Source organism: Tenrec ecaudatus, chromosome 6 (assembly GCF_050624435.1).
Source record: "Tenrec ecaudatus isolate mTenEca1 chromosome 6, mTenEca1.hap1, whole genome shotgun sequence".
In the NCBI taxonomy this organism is placed as follows: Eukaryota; Metazoa; Chordata; class Mammalia; order Afrosoricida; family Tenrecidae; genus Tenrec; species Tenrec ecaudatus.
This window is the reverse complement of record NC_134535.1, coordinates 81,018,279-81,030,889: the sequence shown is the minus strand read 5'-3', so window position 1 is coordinate 81,030,889 and position 12,611 is coordinate 81,018,279. Positions and strand designations below refer to the sequence as shown.

Here is a 12,611-nt window from a genome sequence, read left to right as displayed (position 1 = left end):
TGGTTTGGGGAGGGACAGGCTATTGTTTTCAGAACATCCCGGGGGCAAGAGGAGAGGTGTGGGGGTGAGGGCGAGCTCCACAGGCTCCTGGCCACACTGCTCAGCCCAGGGAGACCATGCCTGACCAGGACTGGGACTGCAAGGCGGGCCCTCCAAGGACAGATCTGCTGCTGGAGCTTATCCACCATGTTTCTCCATGTAGAGCTGAATTTATTGCCACAATAGCAAGAGGCATTGGAGGGCTGGGAAGGGTTGGGGACAAGCGGACCGAGAGAGCCACACGGTGTATGGGGCGACCGAGAGGGGACCGTGGCTCTGCATGGCAGAGCCGTGGTCACTACTCCACGACGTGCCTGTGGGTGGAGTTGGTGGAGGTTTGGATGATCTGCACGCGGGAGGAGCCGCCGCCGCCGCCGCTCCTCCCTCCGTACTTGTGACTGCTTTCGCTGCTGGCTCCGTAGCTGTAGCTCCTGCCGCTGCTGGTCCCTCGGGAGCCCCCTCGGGAGCCGCCGCCTCCCGCGCCGCTGCCGCCACTGCCACCGCCAGAACCGCCGCCCGCGCCGCCGCTGACGGACACCTGGCTGGTCTGCACCGCTGCGGGGAGAGGGCCACCAAGGAGCGTCAGAGGGCCTGGGCGGGGCCGGAAACAGCCCTCGCGACCTCAGCTATTAACAGCACGCGGCTTGCAAAGGAACCCATTGGGCAGGTGGAGTGTTCCCCTTGGGGAAAATAGACGCTTCCTACAGCAGAAGGCTGGCAGGTTCCCTTTCCCGAGCACGCTTGCAGGGCTCCTGGGTAGGCCCTAGTGGGTCCTGGTGGCCAAAGCCATTACCGTGGGGTAATGCTAGCCTGGCAGGCAGTTTGAGGCCACCCAGAGGCTCCTACAGCTTAGACAGCGGTTCTCAACCTGTGGGTCGCGACCCCTTGGGGGGTCGAACCACTTTCACAGAGATAGCCCAGTTCATCACAGTAGCCAAATTGCAGTTATGAAGTAGCAACAAAAATCCTTTTATGATTGGGGGGGTCACCACAACATGAGGAACTGTATGAAAGGGCCGCGGCATGAGGAAGGTTGAGAACTCCTGGCTTAGAACATCTGTGACAAGGTTCCACTCTGTCACCCCGGGTCACTAGGAATCAAAAAGGGGCTCGAAGGCACCCCGCCGCGGCCACAGAGAGTCCAGATCACTGCTGATCCACAGCTGTCGTTCCTCATGGCCTGACTCATGGCAAGGCTACCTGCGCAGAGTAGACCGGCTCCACCGGGGCTTTCAGAAGCGGATGGGTGAGTTCAAACTGCCAACCTTTGGACTAGTAGCCAAGGACCTTTAAACACATCCAGGGACTTCTAAAAAATTAAAAACTAAAAAAACAAAAAACCCACTGCAAGGAGTTCCTCCTGAGTCACAGGGACTCCAGAGGGCAGAGGTGCAGTGCTCCTTGGCGCTTCGGAAGCTATCCATCTTTACGGGGACAATAGCTTCATCGTTTGGCACAGCCAGGGCACTTGTACCACTAACCTTTAGTTAGCCGCCTGGCGCTTACCCCGCCACACCCCACAGGGACTTTCCCATACACAAGGTTGGCAGTTCGAAACCACCAGCCACTCCACAGGAAAACGCTGAGGCTTCCCACTCCCATAAAGAGTTTCCGTCTCAGGAATTCACGGGGCCCAGTTCTACCCTGTGCTACAGGCTCGTGATGAATTGGCATCACCTTGGTGGCAGGGGGTTTGGTTTGGGTGTCGGTTTGTGAACATGGAAATAAAACCAACGGAAACCGTGACGCTTGGTTTAAAGGAGGTCTTCCCAGGTCGGCGGCCGTGCTTGCTTCTGTTGGTCCTCATTTCAGAGCTCTCAAAGCCAAAATTCCAGACCCCTGGCCACCTTCCTCAGCCCTCCTCTGCCCACTCCAGTCACCTCCCTCCCCCGAGCCCTCCTGCCCCCCAGCGCCCTGGGCTTTGCTACTTACAGATGCTTACTTGACTCTGCAGGTCTCCCGCCATCCTGCAAAAGCAAAACCCCATCAGCCAGACCTGCAAAGCCCAAGAAGGCACGGCGGTCTCCCACAAGACTTCCAAACACTCCCTTCTGGTTCAACCCCTCCCAAAAATGTGCCGCCCCCAACTCCCCACCCCCAGGGTCTACTGAGTCCCGAATCTCCATTGTAACAAGATCCCAGGTGATTTTCCTTAAGAGACCCAGGTAAGATGGAGATCCTGATCAGGAGGAGATATCTCCGTGGGAAGGAAGCACCATCCTCAAGCAGTAGGGTCGTGTGTGGGAGCCAGTGGGGTCCGAGGGGACTTTATGGATTTTAGGGGAGCCCTTAAGCATCCTGGATCACCACCCGGCTGCAGTGGCTTTAGTTGGGGAATGGGGACGTTCCGCTTGGAGGCACAGGGAGGATGACAATGATTTCAGACCCTGCCACGACTTGAGGGCACCCTGTGCTTCAAAGGTCCATATTTCTGCTTGCCTGGGTTAGATGGGGGACACCACTGGCTTTGATAATCATCCGAAGGGATTGGTAAATCTCAGTAGATCAGAGACTGTCTTCTCTCCAGTCCCAAGGCCCTAGGAGTGAATCCTGAGCTTTGGCTCAGACACCGACTGCCATGCACACCCCTGCCCCCTGCCCCCCGACAGTGCCCACGCCAGGCCCACCTGCTCTCCTCACACTCCAGCAGCTTGCGGTAGGTGGCGATCTCCGCGTCAAGGGACAACTTGACTCCCAGCAGCCACTGGTAGTCCCGCAGCAGGCGGGCCAGGTCCTCCTTGGCCTTCTGCAGGGCCTCCTCCATGTCCTGCAGCTTCTGCCTTGCATCCTGCAGGGCCTGCTCCCCTCTCTCCTCAGCATCAGAGATGGCCTTTTGGATCTGCTCGATCTGCTCAGGGCATGGGGAGGAGACACCAGGAGGAAGGGGGGTTTCTGGGAGGGCCTGGTGGAGGCAGTGTGCCCAGACAGCCCGCCCAGAGCCCCTAGCGCACCTGCTTCTTGACACTGGCGATGTCGGCCTGGAGACTCTGGGTGACGCGGTTGAGCTCAGCGATCTCCATCTTGATACTCCTGAGGTCATCCCCGTGCCTGCCCGTTGTGATCTGGAGCTCCTGGTACTGCTCGGCAGCGCAACCACGGAGTCAGCTCCCTCCCGCTGCCCACCTTGCCAGACTCTGCCCAGGGCTGCAATCTCAGTGAGAACTGTGACCTCCCCTCCCTGCGCTCAAGCTGCCCTCCTCCCCATCAGCCCCTGAGTCAGACCCATGCCCCGAGGGGCCGGGCACACCTGCCCCTCGGTGCCCTTTTAACTTCCTTTTCCCCATGCCTCAGCCAGCCATCGCACTGGGCCTTACACACACTGGACCCCCGAGACCCACATTGCCATCTGGTCATATTCCTCCCTCCTCTTTGCCAAGGTTCCCTTTCCCCAGGAGCTAGGCCCTCGTGTGCCCAGGCCCTTAGCGTGCTCCAGACTCCTTGGCCTTTTCCTCGGCCTCCTGTCCAGTGTCTGCACTGCTCCATCTGTCAGCATGGCGTGGAAAGGCCCAGCAGAAGGGAAGGCTCAAAGAATCTCTGCGATCGGAGTTCTTCCCTCTCTGCCCACCCCACCCCCTCAGGTTGATGCTGGCACCCACTTCAATCCCCAGAAGATCTGTCTGTAGGACAGTGGCGAAGGGATCAGCCAGGAGTAGATTTTGCCACAGTAATGCAAGGTGACAGTTCAAACCCACCAGCCACCCTGCAGCAGAAAGATGAGGCTGTCTGCCCCCATAAAGATTTATAGCCTCAGAAACAACCCCCCCACCCCCCAGGAGCAGTTGCACTCTAGAGGGGTGGGCGGGCTGCCCACCTTGGTCTGGTACAGCATCTCAGCCTCATCCTTGCTCCTCTGGGTGATCAGCTCATACCGGGCCTGCACGGCATCAATGATGCTGTCCAGGTCCAGGTTGCGGTTGTTGTCCATGGACAGGATGACGTTGGTGTCACTGATGTGCGTCTGCATCTGGGCCAGCTCCTGTGAGGCATGGGGACAGGTGGTTCCTCCCACAATCCTCCATCTAGAGCTTGGGCTCTCTCAGGTGCCCTGTCAAGGTCTCCTGGAGGGTGAGGAGGATTGGGGAAGGACAGGGGGTGCAGTCCAAAGCCTCGGCCAGGCGGGAGTCCTGGGGAAACGTCTTTAGGTTGTCGCCTTCACTGAGGTGACCTAGACCTAGTCTCCAGGGAGAAGGAAGGAGCCAAGCTGAGCTTTACAGACACCCCCTCCCTCCCTCTGCTGCCTGCCTCTGCGTGCTCCTTCCCACTGGCAACCTCCTCAGTCTGGCCCTCCGACGTGGCTGGCTTCTTCCTTAAACCACATGCAGGTTTTCCCTCTCCCAAGCCTCTCCACTCAGGCTCAGGCTCTTGACCCGGCTTTGCTGTGGAGAAGCTGTGTGCCAACACCAATCACTGAATTTCCTCCGTTTCCTCCTCTGGAGTGAGACTGGAGATTCCCAGTTGAATATCTAAAGCCCCTAGCGGAGTAGTTGGCCCAGGGCAAGTGTCCCCAGGTTAAACGTGGGCAGGAGCTTACTACCACCCTCCCCTGCCCCGGCTCCAGTGTTGGTCTTCACGCGGCCATCCTCTAGTGAGAACCCTCTCTGCTTCCCAGCACTGATGAAAGGCGTTTTTAGTTCCCTCGGGGGAGCTGCCCCAACGGACCTGCATGGAATCCATAGACTTCGGGATGCCTGGGTGCCTGTGCCCCTGGGTGCCTCAGTCTTCGGAGAGACCAGGACACAGGACAGCAGGGACTGTTTCACCTCCACTGGCCTCACTTGGGACTCTAAGGGATTGGGGGTGCTGAAGAATGGGTGACTGCAGGGGGCTGGGCCCCTAGTGAGGAATGCTGGGTTTTCGATCCCCCCCAACTTGTCATCCATACCCCATGGAGTCTGTGAGAAAGGAACGATTCTTCAGGAAAGTAGGACTCACCGTCTTATATAAGTACTTCAGGAACTTGGTCTCCCCGAAGAGAGTGTCCACCTTAGACTGCAGGTCCACTTGGCCCAAATAAGCAGAGTCCATATTCTAGGCAGCAAACAGAGGCCATTGGGCTTTGCAGCTTCTCACAGGGCCCAGCGCCAAGGGGCAGGGCCTCTCTCAACCTACTGGCCTCCCTCAGATCAAACCAAACCTGCCAGACCAGTGGCTACCGAGTTCACACCACCCCCTGGCAGCCTCAAGCATAGCAGAGGAAACCGGGACTCTGCAGGGTGTGAACGGCCCGTTCTTTCAGCAGTAGATCGCCAGGCCTTTCTTCTGAGGCTCCACTGGGTGGATTGAAACCCCCAACATGAACCGCTTGCACTCAAATAAGGGACCTGCCAACCCTGCCCCCCCAGGACGAAGGAGGAACGACAGTACAAAACCCACACTGAGTCAGGTCACACACAACACCCTGTCCCACACCAGGGCACAAGGCCGAGCACAACGGACATTCAGTAGCAGTCACCCATTTCATCCAATTGTGGGGACCCTGGAGAGATCAGAAACAAAGGGTGCTTCTCTTAAATGCACCACCATCGAGTTGACGTGGACGCCGGGCGGCCCTACAGGACAGCGTGGAAGTGTCCCTGTGGGCTTCCGAGACAGTGGCTCTTTACAGGGGAGATCGTCTCATCTTTCCCCTGTGGGGCAGCTGGTGGTTTTGAACTGCTGACCCACCAGGGCTCCGGCACAGGGTGCCTAGGGATTCTTGCCAGCATCCGTTTCCGACTCCTTCCTTCAGGATACATTTTGAAACCCTGCTTTTTCTCGAGCCTTGTCCCAGTGTTTGGGCAGCACGCACACGGCTAGCCACTCCATCGAGCCCGCTCTCACACCGCTCACAGGCCACAGGGCTCTGGCGGCCCTTGTGGTGTGCTGCCTCCCGGGCTCACGGTTGCCCTATCTACACTCTTTTCCCCTCACCTTCTTCAGGACGACAAAGTCATTCTCCGCGTTGGTCCGCCGGACGATTTCCTCCTCGTACCTGTCAGGGGAGGCAAGAAACACAGAGGAGCTGCAGTGCTGGGGCGGCTCCTGGACATCTCGGGGGGGGTGAGGCCCACCCCTTCCTATGGGAGGATGGCCCTCCCCAGGCCTCAGCTGCCATGCTCATGGCCCATTAGTTGGAGCCTGGTTCTCCAGGCCAACAGAGGAGCCACAGCCCGGCATGGTACACCCAGTGCCACGTGGTACCCAAAACATCCATTTGAATTTTGTTTTGTTTTTTAACCTTTGTAAACTTGTCAACTGACAAGATTTTTTTTTCAACTGAGGACATGAAATAACCACTTGCTTAAAAAAAATTTTAATTCAGAATTAAAAGTTTCACCTACAATTCTGGGCTCCCTGGCACCCCAATGGGCACTTTCCTCTATCTGTTGTCAGCTCACACATACTTGATGTCCACTGATGCAAAGCAGTGAGCATATGGAGGTGGTGGCAAGAGAAGTGCCCTGCTCCCCCAGCCCGGGGAGGGACAGAGACCACGAGAATGCCAGCATGAGGCAGGTGAAGCTGGTCTGAAATGACCTCCGCCGAGCCTGACCCTGACCGTTATTACCAATGCCATCCAGTGCTGATGGAGACTGCGCACTGTGTGCAGCCACAGAACCAAGGCCCTGCACCGTGAAAGGTTTTTAAAAACACATCAGGCGTACTGCTGTGGAGTGCACACCAGCTCACCAGCACACAGGAGGGCAGAGTAGAATGTACAACTTGATGGGAGCAGACAGCCTCATCTTTCTCTTGCGGAGCGAAGTGTGGGTTTGAACTGCCAACCTTGTGGTGAGCAGCCCAATACTTAATCACACTGTGCCACCAGGGTTCCTTCCATGGAAACTAATGGTTCTTGAGGTGTGGCCCCAGCCCAACACCATCAGCATCACCTGGAAAGGTGTTCTACATGCAGACTGCATTGCGGGCCTGTGGAAGGACAACTTCAAGGGGAGGGAGGGAGAAGGAAAGAGTGGAGAAGTCATCTGATTGGAGCAAGCCACTAAAACTTGAGACCACAGATGTGTACCTCACAGCAACCCAACAAGGCCGATGCTCTCAGTAGCCCCACTTTACCAGCATGAGAGCCAAAGGCTGAGGAAGCATCATTTACCTCCAGCTAGGAAGCATGACTGGAGCCCTGGTGGTGTCATTGTTATGCGTGGGGCTGCAATCCCCAGGGTCTGCAGTTCAAATCCACCAGCAGCTTCACGGGAAAGGCTGGGCTTTCTACTCCCATAAACAATTACAGTCTCAGAACCCCACAGGGGGTCGTTGTGAGTCAGTATTCACTCAATGAGTGAGAGTAAGTACCAGCACCCACAGCAGAACTGGACCTTATGTGGCTCCAGTATCCATGGAGACATCCTGCCCCATTGGGAGCTGGCTGTCCAAACCATCCCAGCCGGGCAGCCATCAGCAAATCCGTATGCCCTGCAGTTGTGCAGAGCAGAGCTGGCCTGGCTGTGTCTGGTGGCTCTGGTCTGCCCCATCCCCCAATCCCTAACACACAAGCACTGCATCCGAAGAAGCAGAGACCCAAAGCCCATCTGTAGACAATGGGACATCCCTTCACAAAGGGGTCATAGGGAAGGGATAAGGCACTCAGGGTGCAGTAAAGCACCAATGAAACACACAATATTCCTCTGGTTCCTTGAGGCTTCCTCACCCCCCACTATCATGACCGCAGTCTTGCCTTTCACTGTGGGCTAGACCGGAGCAGGTGCACAGGTACAGGTAAGAGAAAAAAGCTCACAACATACGGAATCCAGGAACAGGAATGGGAGTGCCGGGAGGGTAGGGGGGAGGAGGGCAGAGGAGGGGAGGAAGGGGGAAACTGATCACGATGATCGACACATAACGGCAACACCACCCCAACACCCCCAGCAGGGGTGGGGGACAAACAAAAGAAACCATGGGGGAGGGAAGACAGTGGTTGGTGTAAGATATGAAAATCATAATAGTTTATCAAGGGGCCACGAGGGTCGGGGGAGAGGAGCCGACACCAAGGGCTCAATAGAAAGTGAATGTCTAGAAAATAATGATGACCACATGTGTAAAAGTGTGCTTGGTATCATTGGTATTTGGATTGGTACAAGAGTTGTAAGAGCCCTCAATATAATGTTTAAAAATGAGGAGGAGGGGGAGAAGGAGAAGGCCTTGAACCAGTGACTCAATACCCTGCCAACCGGCTGTCCCCCAGGAGCCTCACTTGTTCTTGTAGTCCTCCACGTCGCCCTGCATGGCCCTGACCTCCGAGTGCTGGCGCATCTGCTCTGCCTTGAGCCGGTCCACCTCTCTGCTCAGGTTGCTGATGTCGGCCTCAAAGACAGCTTCCAAGGTGCTGTGCTTCCCAGAAGAGACGTCCAGCTGCTGCAGCAGCTCCCACTTCATTTGCAGCACCTGGTTCTGCTGCTCCAGAAACCTCACCTAAAAGCAGAAGACGCCCGGCCCAGCCCACACTTGGGTCCGCACAAGGACCAGCACCCCCAAGCAGAGTCAAGACTTCCAAGTATCCGGACGGCTCCTCGCAGGCCCAGAGAACTTGCCCTTTCTCTGGAGCTGGACACAGGGGCAGCGATGGGGTTTCTGGTGACCGGCAATGGCTGTAAGGGCAGCGTGTCTCAGAACTGCACTACGCTGCCTCCCACCGGGAAGGCTGAATCCTCTCCCACCACGGGCCTCCTATCCTTCAACCATGACCCTCTGTATCACGAATGCGCACCGTCCACCTGGGTTCTCTGTGTGGCCCCGGTGCTGACAACCTAGGCGTCGTTTCTGAAAAGCATTTCTTGGGGAGCCTCATGGGATTTGGGAGAGGAAGAGGAAAGATGAGCTCCTCAATTCAGAAAGAACTCTTTGATTTGGAACATGAATCGGATTTCTCGGCGAAGGAAGTTTTTCAGCAAGGCGATCTCTTTTAAATACTTTTAAAACGCCAAGACAAGAATTTTCAAGTACAGTTTTCCTCATTAAAAAAGAAGTGGCAAGGTCCCCAGGGAATGCTGAAAGTGGACTTTGGGGCCAGGGCGTGATGCCCCAACAGACTGGACTGGAAAACACTCCTAAGGGCCAGCAAACAATCCCTGAACTAACTACAAGCTTTTCTCTTGTGGAAAAAAAAAAAAAAAAAAAGAAGATGGCTTGTGTTTCCGTGGGCCCGGAAGGCCTTGGGGTGGCCTGGTGTTTGGGAAACATCCTTAGCCTTCATTAGCTGCGAGGCTGAGAGCAGACATCAAACACCCTGTGTCGTGCTACCTGGGCCCCCAAACGACTTTCCATCAGGCACTTCCAAACTGTGATGTAAAGACGTCAGAGATGAGGTGCACGGGATATCCATTTGCAAGAGAAAACGGAACAGGCTGCCTTTTTACCATTGCGATGGACACTGTCAGTCTGCCCACAGATGGGCGGGGGGTGGGGAGGGCCCCCTCCCCCCTCCCTCGCCTTGCCGTGTAGAGATAAAGACCTGGACTCTGGGTCTCTGGGACTCTGGGTCTCTGCGTACACATCTCCCCAGAATCTGGCTCCCTCCTCCAGGAACTGAGTGTGTGTGTGGCCATGCCCATGATGTTGTGCAGTTGAGATTACAGCAGAGCCCAGAAGACACTCCCCTGCCATCGGGCACTCAAAGGGTACCCAGAATACCCCAGCCCTGGACCCGCTTTTCCGTCTGAGGGGCTAAGCCTGGTTCATTCCTTTTGGTTTCTGTCTGACCCCAGGCTAGAAGGTGCTAGAAGAGACATCACTGTTTCTCATGACTTATTCTTGTGGGCTTTATCAAAGCCTGAGGTGAAGCAACCCATTCTCACAGACTGGCTGGTACAACCCGTAAAGCCCGTGAGAAATTCCTGTCACCTGGCCTAGTTTTCCTCTGTGCTGACACTCCCCAGGGAGTGGAGAGATCGACGTGACACTCACTCTCACTCGCAGTTCTGTGGTCACACTGTGGGGACCGAAAGAAAGCCTCTTATGGTCTGAAGGGGAGTCTCTACTAAAAGAGCCAATGGGGATCCAATCGGGGGATTTTGGGGGCTAATCAAATGAGCCCTGGTGGAGTAGTGGTTACACACTGAGCTGTTAGCCTGAAGGTCAGCGGTTTGAAACCCCCGTAAAGAGCTACCGTCTCAGAAACCCATAGGGCAGTGGTTCTCAACCTCACTCCCTGAAGGCAAAGCACTCTCTAGGGAGCCTCCAGTGACCAGCAGACATCCATCCCTGGACAGAAAAGAATGCTGAAGAAAGGCCCTGGCTGTAGCTGTCCCAGTGGCCTCTGCGTAGAGATTTGGGGCTGAATCAGGCATCATCTGAGGTTTAATTGGGGAACAAGGGAGAGGGGCTCTTCCTACCACTCTTTCTGGTCCATTTTTGGTCCTTGATGAGCCAAAAGGAGAAGGTCTGATAGAACCCTCATGGTAGACTGCTAACTTTATCTCCCAGGGGTGCCTGGCAAGGTGTTTTCCTTGCCTCTGACAAACCCATCCACCTTGCCTTGCTCTGCACCTCCACGTCCACCTCCTTCTTCTTCCTCCTGTCACGCCCCCCTCTCCAGGGACTTAACCTATGTTAAATTCCTCGAGGGTACCCCAGTGCCAGGCCTCTGCCTTCATTACCTCCCCTCAAGATCTGGGGTTCCTCAAGAGAAGCACCTGTGTCCTAGAAACCCCTGCAGTGTGCCCTGTGGGGGTACAGGGTGCATGGAATATGGTGGGTATGAGGGTGCGTAACATATGGCAAATACTTCGTGTCTGTTGGCTGACTGGACAGGTGAGTGAATGGATAGATGTGCTGGTGATTAGATGGATGAAAATGACTACGGATGGATGAGAATGGAGTTCTGACATCATCTAGTTGTACTGTGGTAATCTCCACACCTCTTATCTGCTTCCCTGCTGAGAGAAAAAGATAAAAACAAATCTCGCTCTCCCCCCCCCATGAAGACAGATGGAGACCTAAATGGGATGGGTGCTTTCCTATGTCCCCAGGACACACATCTGCAACCTGTCTTGACCACCAGAGGACCACGTGTGATGTGAAGTTGTGTCAGGGGGCACGGCCCTTCTGATCAGAAGTCCTGCCTGCCCCTGAGATACTCACCTTGTCAATGAAGGAGGCGAACTTGTTGTTTAGAACCATGAGCTGCTCCCGCTCCTTGGTCTTGACCCTCTGAATTTCAGGGTCGACCTCCAGGTGTAGCGGCTGTAGGAGGCTCTGGTTGATGGTCACCTCTTGGATTCCCCCCGGGGGGCATGAAGGACCAAAGCCCCCAAGGCCAAAGCTGCTGCCCCCAAACCCAGCACCACCAAAACCACCTCCTCCATAGCCACTACCCCCAAAGCCGCCACCGCCCCCAAAGCTTCTGCCCCCTCCTAGTCCTCCCCCTATTCTACCCCCCTGGTGACAACCACTGGAACTTCCCTGCACCAGGTTTAAGGAGATTCTTTTGCTGCCGCCCAGGTTGTAGAGGCTTCTAGAGCTATAGCCCCCATGTCCACCGCCGCCGCCGCTGCCGTCGCCGCCACCGCAGTGTCCTCGGGCGAAACACACAGAACCCAGGGTACGGCCCCCAGCACCGGAGCCGGCAGAAGAGCCAACACTGCAAACCCGCCTGCTCCTTGAGCCGAAGGTAGACCGAGAGCTGAACTGGCGGCTCATGGTTGTCAGAGCATCCAGAGAGGTGGGAGGAGAGAAGAGGCCCCGCTGGAAGGAAGGAGGCGGAGGAGCCCAGGGAGGAAAGGAAGAGGCGTTCTGGCTCCACCGCTTTATAGACATGCAGGCACTGGGTTGGGCCACTGCAGAATCTGGGGAGGAGAGGACATTGCTTCGTTTGTCTGCCAGCAGTGTCTGGTCAAAACTTCACACCTAAGAGTTGCAGAAATTGCATTGTAGATAAACTTCCCCGACTTGATCATGTATTTATCATTCGCCTCTTGCCATTCAGAGGGATATCATCTATCCGGATCTACTTACTATCAATTCCTCTACAGTTCCCCCTAAATCATCGGCCAATGTCTGCCGAAGAAATGCCACTGCTGTGCTGTTTGTTTTGGGGTGCTCCCCAGGAGATCGGGGGAAAAGCGAGGTGGTGTCTGGCTACCTCAGGACCACAGTGAGGCTGAGGGTGGAGATGTCTGCTGTCCTGCTGGGGCAGATGCTTTATGCTAACACCCCACACCCTGTTTCTGCTTCCCACTATTATCACCACCATGCACATGAAAGCATAGCACTGTGATCTTAGGTGCAAGAGGGAGCCAGAAGCCTCTTCCCAAGGCTACCTGCACGCTGCTGGGCACACCTGGCTGCTCTGTAAGCACAAGACAAAACGGTAGCAGTCCTGTGGGGCTGGGGGTCTGATTATAGACTCATCTCACACCTACCAGCACCTAACATTGTCTTCTAGTTAGGAAACAAGCTGTACCAAAGGATACGTTTTTGCCAGTTTTCAATCTGTTGCAAGCCAGTGCTTTCATGGGATACAATAAAATTACCAGAAAATTCATTTTTGAGGTAGACGTAATATAAGTCCCAAATTTTTTTAGATTCAACAGAAATAAATTTTCTATGTTGATTATATATACATCTGTGTGTATATA

At 55.5% G+C, this 12,611-nt stretch overlaps 1 protein-coding gene across 1 annotated transcript; it reads right to left on the bottom strand.

Annotated features, from left to right (window-relative positions):
* Positions 1 to 337: 337 nt before the first annotated feature.
* On the bottom strand, positions 338 to 11,673 carry LOC142451004 (keratin, type II cytoskeletal 1b-like). The gene is made up of 9 exons (XM_075552941.1): positions 11,116 to 11,673; positions 8,231 to 8,448; positions 5,950 to 6,010; positions 4,972 to 5,067; positions 3,851 to 4,015; positions 2,991 to 3,116; positions 2,667 to 2,887; positions 1,972 to 2,006; positions 338 to 594 (listed from the first exon to the last, which is right to left on the bottom strand). The coding sequence occupies exons 1-9, from the start codon at positions 11,671 to 11,673 to the stop codon at positions 338 to 340; spliced, it is 1,737 nt and encodes a 578-aa protein (XP_075409056.1).
* Between the last annotated feature and the right edge of the window lie 938 nt (positions 11,674 to 12,611).